Source organism: Triplophysa rosa, linkage group LG13, assembly GCF_024868665.1.
Source record: "Triplophysa rosa linkage group LG13, Trosa_1v2, whole genome shotgun sequence".
In the NCBI taxonomy this organism is placed as follows: Eukaryota; Metazoa; Chordata; class Actinopteri; order Cypriniformes; family Nemacheilidae; genus Triplophysa; species Triplophysa rosa.
Genome location: NC_079902.1, coordinates 8250761 through 8275111, shown reverse-complemented (window position 1 = coordinate 8275111; position 24351 = coordinate 8250761). Strand labels below are relative to the sequence as shown.

General features: G+C 37.7%; 1 protein-coding gene across 4 annotated transcripts in view; it reads left to right on the top strand.

Moving 5' to 3' along the window:
* The window catches only part of gabrb2a (gamma-aminobutyric acid type A receptor subunit beta2a), a 36786-nt gene extending 14626 nt beyond the window's left edge, over positions 1-22160 (top strand). For 2 of the 4 annotated variants that reach the window (XM_057350006.1, XM_057350008.1), the window contains exons 5-10: positions 8923-9005; positions 12394-12531; positions 13921-14073; positions 17360-17604; positions 18020-18160; positions 20344-22160. In XM_057350006.1, the coding sequence (XP_057205989.1) occupies positions 8923-9005; positions 12394-12531; positions 13921-14073; positions 17360-17604; positions 18020-18160; positions 20344-20688 (1105 nt within the window). In that variant the 3' untranslated portion in view covers positions 20689-22160. The remainder of the gene's footprint in view (positions 1-8922; positions 9006-12393; positions 12532-13920; positions 14074-17359; positions 17605-18019; positions 18161-20343) is intronic. The other 2 variants (XM_057350009.1, XM_057350010.1) reach the window with 1 other exon arrangement.
* The last annotated feature ends 2191 nt before the right edge of the window (positions 22161-24351 follow it).

The window sequence follows — 24351 nt, the reverse complement described above, 5'->3', positions numbered from 1 at the left end:
AGTTGAATCAGTTTTTAATCTACTCATTGAAATGAATAGTTTGAAATGATTTACAGAAAATAAATCATACTATAATGCTACGGAAGCTTAATGCGCTTGCGAGTCGCGATATGTGGTGGGGTTGTAAAATGAATTTAATGACAAGCTCAGGTTTAACTTAATATCCCTATAAAAAGCATATTACAGTCATTGCTATATTCTTACTGCTGCTTAATTTTATATCCCAATCAAAAGCTGTTCAAAAGCAATCGAGCTGTTTTGCAGATGGTAAGAAACAGGGCTGGAGACTATTTGAAAGCAGTGTATATATCATATATGATATATGTATATATAACTGTGAGAGTGGGTGTTTGTTGCGGGTACATTGGTGTTGTCCATGTTTCTCCGGTGCCCTGCTCTTCTAAACCTGCCAAAGGAAGTTCCTCAATTACCAGGAGAAGAAGCAAATAACAGTGCAATAACTGTCAGTAATAACTGTCTGTGAGAGCCCGGTCTGAGTATTGAGCGCAGGGAGGTAGATCTGATTATTCTGCTCCTAAAAGACTTGAACCAATAAAGTGGACACCACCCAGGAGATGAAAGCAAACAGGTTTAATGCTACTTCTGGGGCGTAATACAACTATTAGGTTGTGTTACAGCAGAGTGGCCTGTGTTGTGCTTGTTAAATCTGACTAAAGTGTCAACTGTTTCTATTATTTTTATTTGTATTAAGTAATGCCTGTCATTTTGTTATATATTTAGATTGTATTTTGCTGTTTGGAAAGATGGAGGATTTAGAAGAAACCATCTGCTTGTATGTAAAACAGCCAAGCAGTTCAGTTGTGTTTTGATAAATCGAAAATGATAAAATAACATATGCCCTTACTAATGTATTGACTGTGAAGCCAGCCAATCAGATTAGAGCTTCTAAGATCAAGAAAGTGCTTTCTGGTTTAGCGTGCGCTTTGCGTTTGGGTGGTAAACATACGGACCGTGGGCAGTCTGTAGACGAGCTGTCTGAAGCTGAGACTAGTTTCAAATGGACTCTCATTGATTTATATGCTCGCAAAATGCCTTCTGTGGGAATAAAGCTTACATTACAAATAGTTTTAGCAGTGACTAAGCTGTCATGTGTTACACTCAAAGCATTTTAGCGCACAACATAACTCAATAAACCCATTACGAGGAGTGCAGCAAGGCTGTGTACTGGGTCCAATTAAGAAAAGTTTCAGCGCAGTTAAAGTTATTTATAAATGCAGCGGACTCATTTAAGAGATAATAGATTCAAGCAAATCTAAATGACTTTACAAAGTGTCTGAGAAAAGAAGAGGTGTTCCATTTACATCTCATTTACAGTGAATGAGCCTCACAATAAAATGAAGCAACGTCCATTAATTCTCATTTGCGGAACGGTTGACTATATTATGTGCAGATGGCTGGTGGCGTTTTGTTAGATGTCTGAGGACAGGGCAGCTCTGGTGCGAATAAGCTGCTATTTATAGCTAGCATTTATTTATTTTGTGGAATCACACATTGCTGTGCCATCTTTCGGTGTAAATGTGGGTAAATACCATCATAGGCGTCAGTGAAAGGGAAATTGCTGATTTGGCCGTAAATTTGTTTTTGTGGGATTTTGTCAATAATGACTTGGCAAGATTAAAACTAACCATAATGTTTTCTTGTTTTGATGTCTCTCTAAAGTTTTTCAGGCATTTGGATACCAACCTCATATTTCATTCTCCACACTCCGTGCTTCAGTTTTTGAACCTCACGTACTGGTAGTTCAATATACAAAATCCTTGATGCGATACAGGACTGAGATAAACAGTTTCACAGATTCAATGCTTCCTATTTTCATCCCTCATAACGCAATGTAGTCAGAACACCGTGTGGTGTGCAGCACAAGTCCCAGTAAACAAGGTCATTTAGAATAAAGGTACATGTTGTGCCTTGGGGTCTGTACCCAACCCTAACATAAACCTGTCCAATGCACGAGAGAACCGTAACATTGCAGCCAGACTCTGATAGATGGATAAATGGTGGCTTTTTGGGCTTGTGGCGGCGAACCATTCATACCAACACTTTTTGATCTTTCATTGTTGACTGTTGACCGTTCATGTGTAAGGTCCGTGTTTAGTTAGAACAGAGAGCCATGTGCCATGGAGAAGGCTGATGCGTTGGTGACATTAGTCAGAGGAGTCCAACACGACTGGAGAGTAAACAAAACTGACTTTTATTCCTCAGCCCCTTTTCAAGCTGAAACAAGTTGCCAGAGGCGTTAAACGCACTAAACCGGCAAAGCTTGGGGCCAGCTTCCTTTTGCTCTTAATATATTGAGTCGAGCCCTCTTCAAACGGATACAAATCAACCAGTAAGCAGCAGGTCGCGGGGAGAGCGAGAGCAGAGAATGGAGGGGCGGAAGCCAAAATTAGAGGTACAAAGTAAGAGAAAAGGATAAGATGGTGGAGTGGGTACGGCGGAGAAACGAGAGAGTCTGAAAAGGGTTGGCAATAGAAATTTTTGATGAATTGCATGCATCTCTTGCCTTACGAAGGGGTTTCTTGTAACTGTTACAGTATATTCTCACAGTATATTATGGGAATACAGTACAGTACATTCTTACAGTACTGTACAGTATATTCAGCACAATCTCATGGACATTGCATTCTTGCATTTTTCTAATAATTGTACACTTTTTTTATAATTAACACTGTGAATCGTATTTCATAAAATTGTTACGAAAAAGTGTAAAGTCAGGTTGGCGTATTATACAGGGTTTTTCCTGCATAGAGAAATTGGAGGCGGCCGCCTCCGTCAAATGTCGTGCCGCCTCAGGCTCTCGCCAAAATTATGTCGGGTGTCTTCACAAGAAATGCTGCGTGCATTTAACAGACTGTCATTTGTAACTGCAGTTGTGGCATTACGCCACAGTGGAGGCGCTGTTTCGTTATCAGCACATGGAGGCGCTAAAAAGAGTTGCAGAACAAGAGCTAGCTGGGTTTCATGGCTGTTCGTTTTGCATCCAAGTACGTTTAATTTCTTGAAATATCTTAAATTAACATGACGTACATCACAGTCTTTAGCTGTGCAGTTGGATCGTTGCATCAGCGTATACTGTACACAGCGAGTTCGCCAGTATGAACGCACATTGCGTTCAGAACGACTCGCACACGAATGACTCATTTGAATCGATTCATTTAAACGATCAGTCACTAGTGAATATAAGAGATCATCGAATCATTTAAAGTGAACCACAGAGAATGCAAGATGTGAATGAATTTTGCTCATTTAGTAAGACTGGTTAATTCAGTTGGCTATTATGGGCTGAAAAGTTAGTTGAAAATGATATAAAAACTTTATTTGATTAAATAAAAAATTCTGTTTGGTTGAATAAAAGTCATGTTTTATATAACTTAATAATTGTAATTTTCATCTAATTTTATTAGAACTTTTAATGTCAAAGTCACTTTGGTTAATCCATTTAAAAGTACGGTAGGCCTACGTCTGTGTGTACAAGATCAGGATGGCACAAACTCCGACTCAGGAAAAACCCTGTTATATGAATAAGAAACAGAATACTCCCAGTTTTCAGTAATACAGTATATTGTTATAGAAATGAACCGGACAGCTTTGTGTGACAAACACATTAAAGGTCCAGTGTGTAATTTTTGGAAGATCTATTGACAGAAATGCAATATGTTATTTACATTTACATTTAGTCATTTAGCAGACGCTTTTATCCAAAGCGACTTAAAGAGCGTTCAGGGAGCAATAAGCGATATGTCATACAGGAGCAATAATACAATAGGTGTTAATACAAAGTATCTAGTTTCAACAAGAGCTAGACCACTACCTGTTGAGAGAAAGAGAGAGGGTTAGGTTTCTTTTTAAATTCAGTTGTCTGTCAAGTATTCACAGTTGAGTAATATACATAGCTATGTCTTCAGAGGTGTATAAAGAGCTTACACAGTGAAGCGTTATGTTTTTATTACCTTAGAATGAGCTATTTCTGTCTACATACACCGCGGGTACCCTTGCATGGAATTCGCCATGTTCTGTCAGCCGTCGTAGTGTTTCGAAAGGGAGGGGTGGAGTGAGCGGTTGGTTGCAATTTGCAACCTTGCTGCTAGATTTCACTGACTGGACCTTTAAATTTAATTCATTATTCATTTCTAATGTTGCCCTTCCCCGGAGCTGACGTTTAGTCTGTATTTGTGTCCAGAATTTAAAAATGTTGCATTGTATTTTGTTCCTACACAAGCAAGATCCAATGTCATTGCACAATGCACTATTTGTGAGTTTTTTGTCCATTTTTTAGATATACAGCTGCAGAAAAAATTAAGAGACCTTTTTAAAATGATTTATGTAAATTATGTATTATTTAGTAATAACCAGTTTTCATGTGTGTTGTTTCACATTGCTGTTGGATGACTTTGTGTCACTCCTGAGGTTTGAGTTTATTGACATTCAACAGACACTGGACTGGAATGACCACAGTACATCTAGAAATGCTGTCTAAATGAGTAAATTTGGAATGCTCTCTTAATTTTTTCCATATACAAGAAAAGAAAACAATCAACTTAAGAGACATTTAATTACTTCCGCACATTCCACCTTGAACTTACCTAAGATTTTTCCAACAACATGTTTCCAGAGACAACCTCATCATCTAGAGGCCATCCGCTTCCAATCTATCCATCTCTTAGACACTTTTACAACAGACACCTAAATGCACTGAGACTATATTGCTGATGATGTAGGGGCCTATAAATAGCTGGTTATTTTTACCTCTGCCATCTTGGCCTAATTTCCTGATTTCCCAGAGCTCCCAGTACTTCCATAGCTTCCCGTGGAATGATCATGGGATGCGAGCGAGGCGTCTCAGGAGTATCTGTGTTTTAGCATGCTAATTTATGAATGTAAAGGTTTGAACGAAAAGAGAAAAGAGCTTCTTTTTCCTGACAACTTCTATGCTGTAAACTGTCAACATTAACATTTAAAGGGATAGTTCACCCCAAAAATGAAACTTCTGTCATTATTTACTCACCCTCATGTTATTCCAAACCTGTATACATTTCTTTGTTCTGCTAAACACAAAGGAAGATTTTTGGAAGAATTTCAGTAACAGAGCAGATTTATTTTCCCTACTATGGCAGTAAATGGGGGTGGGATCTATTTGGTTACTGACATTCTTCCAAATATCTTCCTTTGTGTTTAGCAGAGCAAAGAAATTTATACAGGTTTGGAACAACCCGAGTGTGAGTAAATGATGACCGATTTTTCATTTTTGGGTGAAGTATCCCTTTAATGGTGTAAACTGAAAAATAAGCGTTTCATTTTCGCCTCAAATTTTTTTATGAAATCAAATGGTGCAGTTACAGCCTGTAGTTCATTACAGTATTCAACCATTTTGAATTGAATTACTGATTAATTAGACACCTTTTTTGTTAGTAAACATTGTGACACGTTTTGTTAGGTCGAGGCAGAAAGATTCCCCTGACGCTTTACTAACGCTTGCATTTTTGAATAATCGTTTCTGTCCAGTCGGCTCGTTTTATTGAGTTTAACTACAGCTGTCGTCATTTTTGGTGGGTTAATGGCAGCAGGTATGGTTTAAAATTTTAATTGGAGCCTGTATTCCATTGATTCTGGCACTCAACAACACACTAATATGATATTTTAATATTTTATGTAGCCGACTCGGAGCTGGTTTGGCCGTTTTCGTTTTGTTTTGCCTCCATCTAATGCCATGATTCAAACGTGACGTTGACACTAAAAGGGTCTATAGAAATTCTGAAGTCATAAATAGTAAAAGACATAACAGAAACGAAAAGGTGTTTTTAAATTTACTATTCATAGTTTTTGTTTTGTTTTATTCTGTGAGTGCTGACAAGATTTCTACCAAATTCCAAATAATAATAGGGCTGTCACGATTATGAAATTTGATTGACGATTAATTGTCTAGCTTTGACATTTAATTCTCATTCATTTTTGATTCAGCGATTGAAACGACCATATTGTTCTGAATACAAGACTATGTTTTTTTCTTGGAAATACATCGGAAAAAATTGGGTCATCATATATTTAAGGTTTAGGCTTTTACCTGTCAATGATACAACCACCAAATACTTGTAAATGAAGTAAATTGATCAGGAGTGAATTGAAGCCACCATTAAAATGCTATCAGTCATAGAAAAGCTTCTAGTCTGTTTTTTTCTCACTTGCAAGACTACAGTAAAATTTTACTTGTGTGTTAATGAAATTTTGGTAGACTGGTTTTCACACTGAGATTTGCTTAAATAATATTAAATTGTACTGCAGGTAATTTGTATATGTTTTAGTTTTTTTTAAGTGATTGTGTTGTGGTGGTACATTTTTCAAGTATTACCATGCTTTAGTAACAATATATACACTAAAATATGCAATATGCAGATTCACTACAGCTCCCCCTAGTGTCTTCTATAGAGATGTGCGATAATTGCGATGATCCGAAATCATCGCGATGAGGTCAAACAATCGCGATGAGACGATTATTTAATAATCGTGACAGCCCTAAATAATAATACTATTTTATTGGCATTTACTTTTTATTAAAATAACACAAAAGATACAATTTTATTCAACACAACACTAATGTTTAACATGTATTTTATGATCAATTCAGGAGTGAATTAATGATGGAATGAGCCAGATTTTTTGCATTCTCACAGTCCTTCACTGTTTACTGTTGGGTGACTTTATGTAATACCTGATTTTTGTTGTTTCAATTTAACAGACACTGGAGTAAAAAGGACACACAATAAATGCAGGTTATTACCGGATGTGTATGTTCTTATTAGGGTTGGGTATCGTAATAAATTTTCCGATTACGGTTCCAGTTTTGCCCAATGATTCCCGGTTCCGATTCCGGTACCATTTAAATTAACTATAATGATTTTTTATCTATTTTACCTTCATTAAATGTAGTGTTGCTGTAAGGTAGTAAGTAATGTTGAGTAATGCTAATCCATCAATCACATGTTCTTAAAAGTTGATGTTCTTTTACACTATCAATAACATTCTGCTTTTCAAGCAGAAATAAGCTGGTTGGCCAAATAGTTCCTTGGGGGCTAAGACACTTGTTCATTTCCCTAAATTAATGAAACATTAAACAAAACAAATAAAATGTTGACTGTCATACTTATAAACATGCACACACTCCATAAAGCCTCTATTTTACAAATAATAATGCAGCCAGGAGAGGGTGTGATGCAATGAGTCTCCACATTTTTTACATTTAAAATGTAAGGAAAATAAATATTTTCCGTCACTCTGTTTATCACTCTTGAAATGACATGTACACTAAATAATCTTACCCTCATACTGTACATGCATAACAAGTCTATTTATTTAGTGGTCCAGGTTGAAGTCAGTATACAGTATATATTAATGACAATATGGGACAAATATAATGTAATGTAGTGGTGACAGGAGCTGCGCGGTGCCGGTACGTGTACAATCAGACAAAACAACGTGTACAGTTATCAAAGACGCGAGTGCTCGGCAGTTATAGACGCGACACTGCGTGACTGTGGAGTGCTCGTACAATCACGGGAACCAAAGTGTTCGCATGTTAAAGACACGATGCCTCTGTGGAGTGCGCGTCATGGGAAATGCTGTGTTCAGTAATTAAAGAGGCGGCACGGCATTTTTGCTTGATTTGTGACAGGCCAAGCGTCGCACCAGAACCGTTTTCGGAACCGAAACCTATAAATTGCTTCCGGTTCTCGGTTCCCAACCCTAGTTCTTATAATGTTGAACATTTTTTTACAGTGTAAAAGTTTTTAGTTTAAGAGTTTGAGTGAAAGGTTTTCAAATTGCATTGTGAGTTCAATTACTGAAGATAAGCTGTCCTCCAGTTGAAGTTAACAACCTACATAAACGTCAGGGACATCTATTGCATTTTAGACTCCAGACCTCATTTTAAATTTTCTGTGAAAATGCTCTTGGTGCTGAACTTGGGCTTCCCGTCGGTTAATGACTTCTTCGGTGGTCCACTCGAGATGATGTCATTCTGAAGTGAAAACACCATTAAAACTTTCCACCAATCTGCCATGCCACTAGCCGATTTCAGTCGCTTCATTTGCATAGTCGCTGGCGAATTAGAGAAAGTCGGTTGGCACGACCGTGAGTCAGCGGTCGCAAGATAACGGCCCTGCAAACTCAAAGACTCCCAAACGATCAGTGACTTATTACCAGTGACCAATGAGCTATATTTTAAATCGGAAGAATTGACAATTGTTTTGCTAGTGTCTGATCCAAAGGGGGAGGGGGGGGGGAGAAAAAACCCTTTAATAGCTTATACATTTGAATGATAAAATAAGTAAACCGATATCAAATGCAAATCTGTTTCTCACCGAAGCTGCGTATTAACATATACTTACCGTGTTAAGCCCCGAAGGGACAAATTCACATTCAGAGGGCAAAGTCTCCCCATGAATTGCATTTGAATTCAGTGTATTGCAATTGTTTACGTTCACACGGCATTTCTTTCTTATTTCGAGCTTCGCGCTGATTTGCACATTGTTATACGTGACAGGGAATCACAGAAAGTGTCAGATGCGGTGGTTAAGTCTGTCACCACTTCTCCATTCACAATCACCGTCTGTGACACATGAGGGGGAGAATTCAGCAGCGACACTCGGAAGGTGTGATATCGCGCCCCAAAATAAGTTATTTCTAAGCGGTTAGCGGTACACTGGGCTAACGTGAAATTCAGAAGGAACATCATTTTAGTCCCATAGATGCTGTTCGATTTTCCCATGTCTGAGCTTTAGATCTGAGACTGGTGTGATACAGATGCAGGCAATAGGAGGAGGAGGGGTGTTGAGCTCTGCCTCGTCCCTGTTGTCCTTGAGAAGCCTCAGTAATCCCCACAGTCCCTTGTCTCTGCTTTGCATTCAGGATCACCACCACGGCTGCCTGCATGATGGACCTGAGGCGATACCCGCTGGATGAGCAGAACTGCACGCTGGAGATCGAGAGCTGTAAGTGCCGTAACGTCCTCACTGACCCGGCCCACATCCTTTCACCGCCATCCTCCATCCCTACGCCAAACAGTCACATCGGTTTGATTTCAGAACCTTAGCCACAGAGGATCTGGTTTTTCCAGCGTGCCTGACAGCAGTGGTAAATTATGCATTTACAGCCATAACAAAAGCTAATCATCTCCTCCTTTATCAAGATGAATGGGCTTTCTGTTTTGCCATTATTGCCCGTAATTGTGTGTAACGCAATTTCTTTGGTAATAAAAAATGAAGTACATGAGAGGTTTTCTTAGCGTTCTATCCGCGTCCCTGGAGTCATGGATTACAGCGCTGTGATGTGATGCTAAAGCACAGACTGCCTCCGTTTGATCATTAAGTTGCCAGAAGCGTTAAGCGGCACAAAAACAGCGCGGGTCAGGCCTGACTTCCTTTTTGCTCTTAATGCATTGCGTGTTGTTTTCCTCTCCGCTCTTTCTTTCATTCTGCCTTTTCATCGCTGGCTGTTTTGCATCTTTCATTCATTCCGTCTCATTGGACAGAATTCAGATGTTAAAGGGATAGCTCACCCAAAAACCGAGAATACTTTCATTGTTTTCTCACCCTCATGTCATTCCAAACCGGTACGACGTTGTTTTGTCTGCAGAACACAAAAGAAGATGTTTTGAAGAATGTTGGTAACCAAACATTATAGACCCCTATTGACTTCCATTGCATGGACACAAAACCACTGAGACATTTCTCAAAATATCGTCTTCTGTGTTCCTCAGATGAAAGAGTCATATACAGGTTTTAAATGAAAATTTATTGACATTTTCTTTCTTGTATTGGTGTGTCCCGTTTAAGCCGTAATTTTGGACGAGACATCAATGGGCCAGTAGCTTTGGTTCACATTATTGTTAGTCTATTACATATTACATCATGGTAGGGGGTGGACATTTTCATTCTTGAGAGTATTTGGTTGGATACAAATCAGAGAATGGCAAATGAGCCGTCAATATGTTTGGTCCGTATGGTGAGATATTCAACAGAGGAATTTCATCAGTCCAACATATGTTTCATTACAAAACATCATCATTCTGACTAATTATGCTTATTTATTCATTATATGTAAAATATATATTTTTCCCGACTTCTTCAAATGTGACAATTTATTAATAGACAATGGATAAATTAGAGCAATTTAGAATAAAGTATAGTATTCTGAGAAATGAAGCCAACCGAGTTCATAAAGTAAAAGCTCTATGAATAAATGTAATTAAATCCATTTTTTTAGATTCAATCATCGATTATTAAAATTTTTTTTTTAGATTTAGATTTAGATTCAATTTATTGTCATTGCACATGTACAAGGCAACGAAATGTGACCTCTGCATTTAACCCATCCAGAGAGTAGTGAACACACGTACCCCCGGAGCAGTGGGCAGCTATCACTGCAGCGCCCGGGGAGCAAGTAGGGGTAAGGTGCCTTGCTCAAGGGCACCTCAGTTGTTACCCGCCGGCCCTGGGAATCGAACCGGCAACTTTCTGGTCATGAGTCCGACTCTCTAACCATTAGGCCACAACTGCCCCTAAAATATGTAAATGTTCCTAAAAATATTGTTTATGATAACACGAGGCATACAAAAATGAAATATATTACAAACGACCGTGCTCTTATTTTGGTTATATGTTTCCTTGCATGTCTATATTCAAATGACAATTCTTTCAAACTTTGTTCAATTCAGTTTGGGATGTTCAGTTTCTTACTGATCTCCATCTATACCCTTTTATAGCACACACCCCCAATTGTGTTATTTTTACATACGTTTTACAAAAGTGCGTATCTGCGCTTTTTAGAAAGCAGAGATGTAACATCTTGAAAGAAGGAATGCTTCGTGTCAGTGTGTGCTATTTCACTCGGCCCAAGAAGACGCAAGCTTAAACCTACTTTTCACTGATCAACTTGATTCTTGATACATTTTTAATGGCAGCGATTCAGAAACAGATTTCAAAGCATAGCAAAGTAGAATCTCTCCGCTTCAGTCAGTATCCTCTGATGTGGAATCCAGCTTGCCTTTATTTCTCGTCCTTTTTTTCGCTTTCTTTCACGCCCCGAGGGAATAATGGAGCAGTAGCGCTAACCCCTCAGAGCCGAGTTAAGGGATCTGTTGACAGTAATCAGCCAGTCAATTGACAAAATCAAACGTGCTGCCGCAGACATAATGGATTTAATGGAAAGTGAAACACCAGTCCTTCCCTGAGAGTCTCCGCGTCTCTTGTGTATTTCTTTTTTTTATCTGCTGTCCATGTAAAAGCCTTTTCAGACAGCGGGGTGAACACGACACAACCTTTCGCGGTTACGGTCTCCGAGCGCTCCCACGCTAAGAAAGCAGATCTTATGATTGTCACATGGCTGAAGCTCTTCTGCAGTTGTCATATTTATATCTTTGCCTCATTAAACCAAGCGGGTATGGCTCCGTGCTGCTGAGCCGTGTATTAAATAAACGATTCAAACAAAAACCTTTTTCTTCCTTCGAGTGCGGAAGGAGAAATTTGGAAGAGTACGCTGGTCACTCTTTTCCATGCTGTTACGATAAACGATGGCTTAAGCTTTTAAGGTTTACCATGCAGAATGAATTATGAAAGCGATTTATAGGACTTGCGCACTATATTCCACACAACATCAGAGGTACTCGAGTTAAAAGCTTAATGGAGGATATAAGATTAGGGATAATTTAATAGTAGTCGGATCATCACATGACTTCGGAAAACATGGAATATAGAAGTCAAGGTGGTCTGGACGCTAAAACAAATCCCATAAAAAAACAGCTTCGGTGTGGATTTATCGTAATTTCACGGAAAAAGGCACCTGGTACATTTTTCAACCTCTTTTTTTGCATTCGAAACAGCATGAAGATATGTCAGAATATTTATGTTTTGGTGGATTGTTGTTTTCCTACTTAAAGGCTTTTGTTGGCTTCAAGTCCTGGTACCTGGATGCTAAGTCATACAGAGATAACTCCCTTGAATATGAAGAAATCAGAAGCTCATCTTTAATTATTCAATACACTAAATAGGTCACTGGTTCTCATTATAAGTTGCACGCAGACAAACTGGTACAGACATACAGGGAACCTTCAGTAAAGATGAAGAGTAAGCAAACACACTCCTTCACAAACGCGCATTTGTGTCTGTTTCATAACCAAGTGTCCCCTACATAATTTACAGATTTGTTGTTTGGAAATCTAAATGTCATTGTCAATATTGAATACAGCTTGGTTGCAGAAAGATGCAGTAATGCAAGATTGATCCCGGCCTTATCCCAAGCAAGTTGTTTTTCGGTCGTTGAGATGTGATCAGATGTTTGGAGATGTTCTCTCAGTAACGCTGTGTGTTTGGGATCCTCCAGATGGCTACACCACAGACGATATCGAGTTTTACTGGCGAGGGGGAGATGGAGCCGTTTCTGGGGTGGAGAGGATTGAACTTCCTCAGTTCTCCATCGTGGACTATAAACTCATCTCCAAGAACGTGGTCTTCTCTACAGGTTGAGCTTTTCTTTTCCCTTAGTTTGATCCGCAGTGGAAGGTGGTGGTTTTAAAATGACTAGAAATGCACTGATATGTCGGCCAATAAGCGGTATCGGTCGATAAAAGCAATTTTCACATAGTTTAAAAACAGCCGATGATCAGAGCCGATACAGCCTGTCAATCAAGAGAGGACAGGAAAATGCAATGAATTTGTGCTCGGTGTATAGAAAATGTTAAAAAACATCACCAGTTTGATGTTCAAAATGAATAGTCATTATATAAATTACTAACATTCAGAAAGATAAGAAATATTCATTTAATTGGCATTCGCAGATATCACTCTGAATAATCGACTATTGGCGTAAGTGGAGAAACGTTGTATCGGCGCATCACTAAAAATGACTATTTTTGCATTTACAATACATTCACATTCATATTTAGGCATTTAGCAGATGCTTTTTCCAAAGCGGCAAGGAGACAACAATAACATTTTTTGCAATGAATTAGTTTTTAATGAAAAGTTAGTTTTGCATTTTTATTTTGAACCTGATATACACCAAAACATAGCATTATAATAAAAAATCAAGCATAAGCCCCCCAAAAAGTCATTCCTATCCTGATGTGTTTGAGTCACGTCCTGTATTTTATTTGTTGGTATTACATTTAAAAGAAGAATGCATTATGCTCATTGGATTAATAAAATGGCAGGCCTTATACACCTTTACACCAGCCAGCCCCAGTTTGATCCCTACAGTTTACCCACAAAATCTTTACAAGCTGAAATGCTGGCGACGTTATTACAGACATTGTTACAGTGTCCTTTCACCGAAGCTCGAGGCGCTTGGTGTGCGCTGAGTAACTATGTGAGTAAGTGCACATAATTTGTGTTTTTCTCCACTCTTATTATCATCACTGGTCTGCCTTTCAGGCACAGATAAAGTCATGCAGTCTGCCTGTCTGACTCTAATATATATATATATATATATACTGCTATGGTGGTCTGTTGTTACTAAAGAATCTTAATTTTTGTCAAATTAAGAATGAATGAGTACAATATTGTTATTATTGTTTTGAAATGAACCACATGACGGCTATACAGGGCTTATTCTCATCCTTTTTGGTGACGTGTTGAATTTTGGGCATTGTTTATATTGCAAATGGAATGACCTCTATGACATAGAGGTCATTCCATCCCATATTTATTTTTCTTTTATTGTTTTGGCCCTGTAATACATCAGACTGAAACATTCAGCTCAATGGAAATGACTTACAGTATGTATTACTCAAACAATAAAAGTAGCTCTTGTACCTTTTGTAGGGATGAGTTGTTCATATAAAAGTATAATGAAATTCAAAAGCACAACATTAATACTGGCCTGTTTCATTTCGTTCTGTTTTTGGATCAGGTTCGTATCCACGTCTGTCTCTCAGTTTCAAGCTGAAGAGGAACATCGGCTACTTCATCCTGCAGACCTACATGCCCTCCATCCTGATCACCATCTTGTCCTGGGTGTCCTTTTGGATCAACTATGATGCTTCTGCTGCCCGTGTGGCTTTAGGTGGGACATCTGTTCGATTGATGCTTGTGTACATGTTAACAATGCGTGCATTTTATATTGCCGTTTAGTTTAAAGAGGCGGCTACTGAATGTTTGCTGGACTGGTGGTGGACACAATAGTTTTTAATTTAGTTAAAAGTTTATAGAGGTGGTATCTGAATTTTTCTCACGGTCACTTTTTGGTCAGTTATGGTGGTTCTTCTGATTTCCTGTATCACGTTTAGGTGCTGGTAACTGTTTATACCTCTCATTTCAATTAAATTATACTTTAATAACAATGATTTTGTGACTAAAATTGGGGGTCTCAGTCTCAGTGCTCGAATTGCATCATGTCTTATGGGGATCACCACCATGGCATGTTTTTTCTTGGGTGGGACCAAAAATCTTAAAAACATCTTTTAAAATAGTTTTTTTTAAAATAGTAAATAATTTATTTACAATATATACCATATCTCATCTGCAAAAATTTTAGATTTGTCATTATTATTATTTTAAAACTTATCTGAGGGACCCCTCTAAGTTTTTATCTCCTATCGGGGTTCCCGGACCCCCCCAGTCCCCCCTCAATTCGAGCACTGGTCTTTTATATCAGTTATTGTAGTTTGTCTCATGTTTTTAATTCTTGAGCGGTGTTCGGGTCTGCGAGATCCATTTCAATGTTTACTAAAAAAATGAAATGATTGTTTTTTCAACTGTATACTTATTATATATTATATTTATTCAACATTTTTTCTTTTTTTAGTAAAGAAAAAGTAAAAGTTAAGGAAAGATTCCATTTTTTTACAAAAAACAAATAGCATTTTTCATAAAAGGTAAATGAAAAATATTAACCATATTCACTATGTTGCTTGTAATTGAGATAAAGTAAACAAATACACATATTACATACATTTTTATGGCTGTATTGATTATAAGCCGAGTAACAAAAACATAAACAAAACAACATACAAGGGTTAAATTTAACTGTTGCCCCACAATGTAAAACAATCCGTAAAATAAGGTACAATCTATCGTGTTTACTGTATGTGAGGGAATTTATATTTTGATGCTTGGACCGGTGTGTGCTTTAAATCCACCTCACAGCGATGCAGCGTTGTTCGTGTTTGCCTCTCTTCAGTTCCGAACTCTATTAGGAGATCTCCATAGTCTCTGCTGATCTGCGTGATGTATTACTGCTGATTAAACTGACAAACCTTCCTCCGGATGCTCTTTGCTGACGTGTTTTACATCCAGGGCCGTGTTCCTGCCAATATGACAAAATGGCTTCTCCTGCCACTGAATCTTGAGGGGGGATTCGGAGAGAATAGATCAGTGATGATAGGAAGGCAGGCCTTTTATATTTGGGTGAGCTTGTCAGAATTAATCGGTCTGCAGTGAGAGGCATGTGACAATGAAACACATGTCTCAGCTTTGTATTGTTTAAACAGAAACACAGCAGCTCAGTTAGAAGTTACAGGCTCGACGTCTCTTTCTCATGGCTCTCTGGGTGGCTTGGGAAATAATTGCTGGGGATTTTGGCGGCGACTGTGTTTGTCAAAGTCTAAAAATATGAATTTGACCAAACAGAGATGCACACAGTGCTAATGTTGTAGAAATGCAGGTGATTTGTTTGATGGCTAAGATAGCACGAGGTTAGAAGAAAGAAACATTGAGCAACTTGATTTTGCTTAAGTGTTGTGGGTGGATTTCTGCTCTTTTTTTTTGCTGCTGCTGTGTTCTGTGCTAGCTGGTTGCTTGCTCAGAGGAGCCCGTGTTCAGTCTCTGTGATATTCTGGTCTTTAGATAAATCCAGGGTTTCTCTGCACTGTAAATCTGTGGGATTTTTGCTGGTTTGCTATTCATCAGGCGACCTACATATACGATAGCTTAATAAAGTAACCGCACACCTCTTCTCAACAAACCGCATGATCATTCAAACCGTGTGACTTAAGTGTAATACTTTGGGTTAGATTTAGGTTTGTTAAAATTGGTCATCTTTGATATAATAGCAAACATCACTAAATGCATCTACTCTTAAAAGAATAGTTCGCCCAAAATGAAAATTCTGTCATCATTTACTCACCTTCTTGTCATTTCAAACTTTTTTCAGACAGTGGTACCCATTCACTTGCATTGGTCGGGTGTCCGTACAATAGAAGTGAATGGGTAGTACCACTGTTGTTCGCAACAACCAATGAGATTTGACGTTACTGTCGTGCCGTCATCTTTGAACTTATCGTGCTGATCTGTATCTTTACGTCGATATGCAACGCATCGATCGCTAAATAAGTTTTAATCGTATTCTCTCACAAACGTATTGTTTTGCTTCAGAGGATTTTATTAACCCGCTGAAGTCATTCGGATTAATAATAGGTGTATAGCAGATGTTTGCCATGTTGGCTCCAATATTGAAAGATAACATAAAGGCATTTTAATATTTAGTGTAATTACAAATATTTCATTTAATGTGAATTTTAAAAATAAAAATACAGTTTTATGTCATTTTTTCATGCAAATGTCAAAATTAAATTTGACAATGTTTTTTGTAAGATTAACAAGTTATAAGTACATTTTTTTGTGTTGTGAATATTGCTTTATACAACACACACTTTAAAAAACGTTGGGTTATTTGAACCCATTGCTGGGTCAAAAATTGGACAAACTCAACCATTGGGTTAGTACAACCCAGCATTTTTAGCGGTTAAATGTTTTTTTTAAAAGCGTATGACTTTAATAAATGTCTTAAATTTAAAATGGATTAATATCAGTTAAAAGTCATTAATATTTAGCAATCAGTAAAATATGTTCTATATACTGCATTTTACATACTTCCTCTAAATATATCACGTTCAAGTAATTTAATGTAAAAATACAACAAATAAAAAAAGACCGAAATCTACCGAAACCAGAGAATACAGGAGAATTCTGTAAATTACAGTAACGCTATTGTAAAAATTACATTAACCCTGCTGCTAGTATGTTACTGTAAAATGTAGAGCTATTTTGCATCTGGGATAATAATTAATTTATGGAATAATTTTTTTATATTTGCCTATCCCTTAAAAGTTTATTGTCGTCAAAGTTTCATGGTTTTCAATGCATGTGTGCAGATGACACATGAATAACCTCTTTAATTGCTTTGTTGGCAGCTCCTGCTTGTTACTTAGCTAGAAACAGTCATGCTGTTCTCTGAACTGAGTAATTATGTCTGAAGTTTTATATATTTTTATGAAGAAAAAACAACCTCTGGCACAGACTTGAGCTACACAGTTATGTATTGATTTCTCTTTGATTTCTTTGAACTCCAGGTATCACCACCGTGCTGACCATGACCACCATTAACACGCACTTGCGAGAGACCCTTCCCAAGATCCCCTACGTGAAAGCCATAGACATGTACCTGATGGGCTGCTTTGTCTTTGTGTTCCTGGCCCTGCTGGAATACGCCTTCGTCAATTACATCTTCTTCGGCAGAGGACCGCAGCGGCAGAAGAAGGCGGCGGAAAAAGCCGCCACCGCCAACAACGAGAAGCTCAGGCCAGACCCCAACAAGGTACGCCACGCATCATTAGAGCTTGTTAAGCAAAGCCTGCGCTCGGCAGGCGGTCAGTTCTTTGAAGTAATATGTTGTGATTTCTATCCGTGTCCTTCGAGGGTCACTGATCTTTGGCTATTGTTAAAATACTGGATGTATAGCTGTTTTTTCTAGTGGGTTAAGCTTGTTCGCCACCACAACCTAATGGGCTTTTACCCTCAGAAACCGATTTTTTTGTGATGAAAAATCCGGGAGATCGGTGCAGACTTTTGTTAGCTGTAAACAACGGGCTGGCTCTTGCCGGGGCGGGCCGCGTCCGAGCTCCCAGCCGGCAGCCCCTGGAGGGTTTTCCTTCTCATCTTATTGAAGAGTTCTCTCTCCCCTCTCTGACTGCTACATACTCTGTAACAGTGCTGATTTTGTATGCTTGCAGTGGTTGGTGGGAAGTGTAGTTCAGAGAGATGATGCTCTCTATGCCAGAATGAAACAGAGGGAAATTGACGGGTATGACTCGATGTGGGATCCGATCTTTGCGGAGGATGCAGCATTAGGACTAGGCGATCAAAGGCTTAAGGTACTGAAGTCCAAAAATGCAATGGCTCTGCATCGATAAGCAATCAGATTTAAAAACACCCAAGCTCTTTCTTTTTGTTCTTATTTCTTTGGATGAGTTTCTGTTGCTTCTGTAGAATAGCGATGGTTGCCATCCTCATTTTCACCATTACGTTGTTCTGCCCCTTTTTTTTGAGTTAGCGTTTGCACCCGAGACTTTTCCAAGACGACCAATCCTGTTTGGGCTCTGACTGTAGCGTTGCGCACGGGCTGTTAGCCTAACTATACTGCATTTTAGGGTGACATTTTACGATACGGTTGTATTTGTTCACATTAGTAAATGCAGTAACATCTACTAACAATCAGGGGTTTAGTTTTTTTTTATTGTTAATTTTTTAATTTAAAGGGATAGTTCACAGGTAGTCGGGATAGTCATACAGGTTTGGAATGACATGAGCGCGAGTAAATAATAAAATAATTTTAATTTTGGGTGAACTATCCCTTTAATGTCAATACAGTTATTCATGTTAGTTTATGGTGCATTAACTAAAGTTAACCATGTATTATTAAAATGCTAAAATTAACATGAACCCAGAATAATAAATGCTGTAGAAGTATGTTTCTATTTTAATTCATGTTAGCTAATGAATTAACTGTTCATTACACGGCTCGTTGGAATGCTTGATTCCGATTGGCCAGTCGCGACATTTGCAGGTTCGTTATTCCTAGATAACAACCGCTCAAAAATAATAACACACGGTAACCCGGATGCAGCAAACCATTTTGACAGGTTTTTTGACAAATTAAATAAATATGTCTTTTAATAACATATATGACATTATATTTACAAATGATTAAACCAAATTGCCTGTTTGTGACATTTGAACGTAATTTCTTATCTTAAAACCGAAAGTAAACGGCTTTTCCTCGCGGAAGGTCTGCATGTATAAGAATGTATAAGCAGCCGGCTGTTTTCGCGAAATAAGCCCCTTCAGTGATACAAGACCCCCCCCGCTTCGCGTCGGGTCCTGATCACACTGTCGGGGCTTAACAACCTTCTGCCTGTACATTATCCCTTACTTAACAAATACAACCTTATTGTAAAGTGTAAGCAATTTTAGTTTTGTGGTTATTTAAACAAATTAAAGTTTAATTTGTTACAATGATAATGGTAAAGTTTTGTATAGCATGAGTAGTAGTAGTTTTTTTCAAGTAAATATATATACTGAATTTGGTATATCAATTAATTTAGGCAAATGAGATTTTGTTGAAACATGCTTTGATGTATTAAATATTCACCAAAATAGTTAGAAATAGAAAAGATTGTTTTACTGTTCACAAGTTCGATTGATCATGATCGATTTTTGGGGAACCTATTTATTAATCTTTTGAGTGGGTGTGGTAATCGGGCAACGATATTTTATATATACTGAAAATCAGTTACGTTTGTTGCTAGCATTAGCATTAGCATTAAGAGTAGCATGCTGTAGTCATTTTTAATCTTATGTTTCAAAAAACCTTTCAGATGAGTAATTGTAATGAATAGTGAGAAGCTATGATAGTGTTTAAATATCTATTGAAATAAATCGTTTCAGTAGTGCAACGTTTCAAAGATCACACAATAGCTGAAAGTGTAAGACACGAGGCGTCCTGCTTTGCTTCTGTCCTTCCCTCCCTCCATCTCTGCAGTCCAGTCTCCAGATTCCTCACCGTTGATCTCTTTTTATTTGCATTTATTTGGCTGATTTATATGCAGACAGAATTTTAACCATGCCTTGGTAGAAATTCGGAAATAGTTAGGAATATTTACGGCCTGAAAGCTTTATTCCACAGTTTTACTATGGGTGCAGTGTAACAGCCAACGATGATTCATTTACTCTTTTGTACTTACGCCAAGTGCGGTTGTACTTCATTCATCACAGTTTTAAAGGGACAGTCCACTTTTTTTCAACATGTAGATCCATCACTGTACCCATTTCAATATATGGAAAACCAGCATTGGCCTGCGGTCTGTGATTTGAAATCATACCTGGCTTTGAAACAAAAGTGACATCATCAACGTAACTTAACGTACAAACAGATCTCAGAAAATGCTGGTTTTACAAATACAATGTCACGTAATGGCTCATTAACATGTCCTCGGTTTGATCATAGTGATGTCAGCATCACACAGACCTGATACCATGATGCTTATTGTCAATACAGATGACACCAGACGACATCCGGCTGACCACGGTGGAGATGAAGAACGAAATGGGACCGTCTGATCTGTCCAGGGGGCTGGGTGACCCGCGCAGCACCATGCTAGCTTACGACAGCTCAACCCTCCAGTACCGCCGGGCGGCCATGGCCCGCCAGAACTATGGGCACAGCGCCCTGGAGCGCCACGCCACCCAGAAGAAAAGCCGGCTCAGGAGACGGGCTTCTCAGCTCAAGGTGAACATACCTGACCTGTCTGACGTCAACTCCATCGACAAGTGGTCGAGAATGATCTTCCCCACCGTGTTTTCCTTCTTCAACATAGTTTACTGGCTTTACTACGTCCATTAAACCGGTCGGAGGAGAGGAACGGACCAAACGAAAACAACAACACCACCACCGACAAAGAGAGTTAAAAAAGAGAATTAAACAGTACACTGTTTTTGCTGATTTATTTCAAATGTGGAGGAAAGACGGGATGATTAAAAAAAAAAATTCAGGACTCTTTTGCGTTTTGTTCTGAGAACATAAACCGCGAGGAACATCAGAGGAACTGGATAAGGACATGAAGTACAGCCGCTTGTTCCAGCCATTTAGTATATCACTTATATTTGTCATATGTAGATTACTCTGTGGATCAAATATTTATGCTTGTATTTGCATATATTTTAAGCATTCGCTTTTTTGGTTAGTATATGTTCACTTCGTAGCCAACTGCATCCCAGAAAGCTTTACAAATGATTTTAAAAGGAGTCGGTCTTGAAAGTCTATTTTCCTATAGTTACGCTGTATATCAGCTATATCTTTTAAAAGCATGCTTGGGTTTGTTTGTTTGTTTCGTTTATCTCTTACGGAGAGCTGCAGCACAATGCATTTTCATTTGAGAATTTACCAGTACTTCTGTTCTTTAAAATGCGTTTGCAGGACACAATGCAAAGACACTGTCAGCAAGCCATACAGGGTATTTTCCAAAACACGTCCTTTTAATAGTGTTGTTTTTTCGTTTCTTTTTCGACGTCGGGCCAATAAGGAAACTCTTCCTATTTAGGATTTATCTGATGCAGGGAATTAAAAATGGAAATATCAGAAGACTGAGCCATGACAAAGGACTCACAGAAGGAACCACATGGACCATTATGACCCTGGTGTCCGATCCGGCTGCGTGAGAAGTACCCAGGCCGTCCTCATCTCTGCACTGTATGAACTTTATGTGGTGAGCAGCTGGGAGGAAACACGTCTCTCGAGTGTTTTTGACACACTATATCTGGATGAGGTGGCTTCACCTCAACGGCGAAAGACACAATATATCTGTAATCCATTAACACTACTGATAGATATAAGTTGAAAACTAGTAGCTGATATTACATCATGGTAAAAAAAGAAACTTTTCTGATTCAGTAGTTATAATATCAGATGTTAATGTTATGGTTCATTATTTAAACGTATTTTTTGGTGTATTAGATTTCTTAATGTTGAAGACTTTGGTTGAAAAAAAATCTTGCTTCTGAAAAATTGGGCAAACGATCGGAATCCTTTTAAAAGGCCTCAACGTGCACCAGTTAAACTTGTAAGCAAGAAAGAAATCATTATTACGATGAAATTTACTGTCACTTCGGTTCACTAACAATATGTGAAGGATCTGGATCATACAATCAAGGCGTCTGTCAGGCAATTTTGTATAAAATCCTGTAAATTATAATGATATTTCATAATGACTTATGTAAATATATATATTGTGTAATGACTGTCAACAATAATGAAAATGTATCTAAATTAAATTATTAAAGCTTAATGAAGCTGATACCTCTTATAAGGTTATCTTACAGAAGTTTCCTTATAGATTTGTGTTTTAAACATGTCACGAAGGCTTCATCTGTGTTGAAGTTTCACTTGTTGGCTATTGGAATAGAACAGTAGTTTATTACGGTATACTGACTGACAGCTATCTTTTTGGAATAAGTGAACCGTATGCAACATGATGTGTGTGGTTTGCTATGTTGCTGATAATCTTGCATGTGATGAGGGCCAGTTATCAACTTAAAAAATCACAGTCGCATTTGAGATAAGTGGCTGTTTATATAAACCTTGTGTTGTGATCGACGGGATTAAATGAACATGCTCCCAATCTTTTATTTAGATCTTTATGGAAAAAAAGGAATTCAAATGGTGCTGTCAAATCGATTATTTATTAAATTATGAAATATGTGTGTGGCTTGTAGATTTAAATGTACATATAAATGCACACACATACAGTATATAACAGATATTTACATGAACATAATATAAATGTATATTTAAATTAGGGCTGTCAAACAATTAATCGCATCCGGAATAAAAGTTTGTGTTTACATAATATATGTCTGTGTACTGTGCATATTAATTTTGTGTTTATAAACACAAAAACATACATGCATATATTTAAGAAAAATATAAAAACGAATAAAAATTTAAATATTTAAATTATTGGTAAATATAAATAAATGCATGTTAATATTTCCTAAATATGTATACATGTACAGTATGTGTATGTGTTTATAAATAAAAAAAATGAATATGAACAGCACACAGATATGTATATTTTGTAAACACAAACTTTTATTCTGGATGCGATTAATTGCTTGACAGCCCTAATTTAAATATAATGTACAGTAGAATGTGAATATATATTACTCATATTTCTTAAATATTTTTAATTTATATAAAAATATGAATGTACACATATTACATAAATGCAAACATTTATTGCGATTAATTGATTTGACAGCACTATAAAAATGTCTCACATTTTGATTGATCAAACACAATCGACTTGACAATCGACCTGTCAACACTCAGTTCAATTTTTCAAAAGAAATCTTACATTTTGATTGATCAAATGAAAAATATATGAAATTGCTTCAGGTAACGTAATCTTCTATTTCCAGTACAACTAAAATGAACCTGAAGTTGAGGGCATTGCATTGTGGGACATCATTCATGCCATGTTCTCTGTTGTATACAGTACAACACATATTTAGCAAATGTAGCAGATCACCTGAGTATTCTATTTGTGCTATATACCAGGGGTTCCCAAACTTTTCAGCCCGCGACCCGCAAAATATCAGTGCCAGGGACTCGAGACCCTCACTATCCTTGGAGGTGGGTAAAGTACACAAACATTGCGCGCAACTGTGCACATGCACTTATTAGTTCTATCCAAACATGCACATAGCAACACAAAAGAACACAGTCTAACAAAATATGACTTTATATTTATTTACTCATTCTTTTACTTGTTATTATACATAATTTGTGAACTATTACTACAGATGGTCAAATTTCATCAAACTGATTCGAGTGCTGATGGATGTCCTCTTTATGCAAACGACGGCCTCTTTTCGTAGCCTACCTGAGGACGTTAGCCTTTCAGACTGCAGCGCTTCTCTGCTGGCCTCCCTGCGTTGGTCGATATTAACCAACATTTAATTTCGACAAATACAAGTTTGTCAAATTTAAAGCCTGAAAAATAATCTGCGTGCACATATGTTTAAAGTAGTGCTGTAAATTGACTTGCTACACCTAACCTAATGTGGTTGCTAATGTGAGGGATCATGATCGAGGGGGAGGAAATTCCAAACGCTGATGGCTTTTTATTTGCATGGTTTTATTTTGAACATAACTAATATTTTTATATTTTGTTACACTTAAATACGCTATTCCTAATAATAACAAATATTTCTGGAAATACGGGGGGTCCCGACCCCTACTTTGGGAACTCCTGCTATTTACAACAAAAATAGAAAAAGTAATATGTACCCTAAGTATGCTGAACATAGGCGCTCATTAGATTTGGCAGAAGAACATTATTGGATTTGTACAGTCATGTTCTGTGTTTAATCCCATTGTAGGCCAGTTGGGACATGTACATGATTATATTGCTCACAGTTCATTATCTCTTATTTGTTTGGAGTTTTTATTCTGCCAACAGAACACAAGACTAATATCTTTATGGTTCCTTGAAAAATGATGAGCACT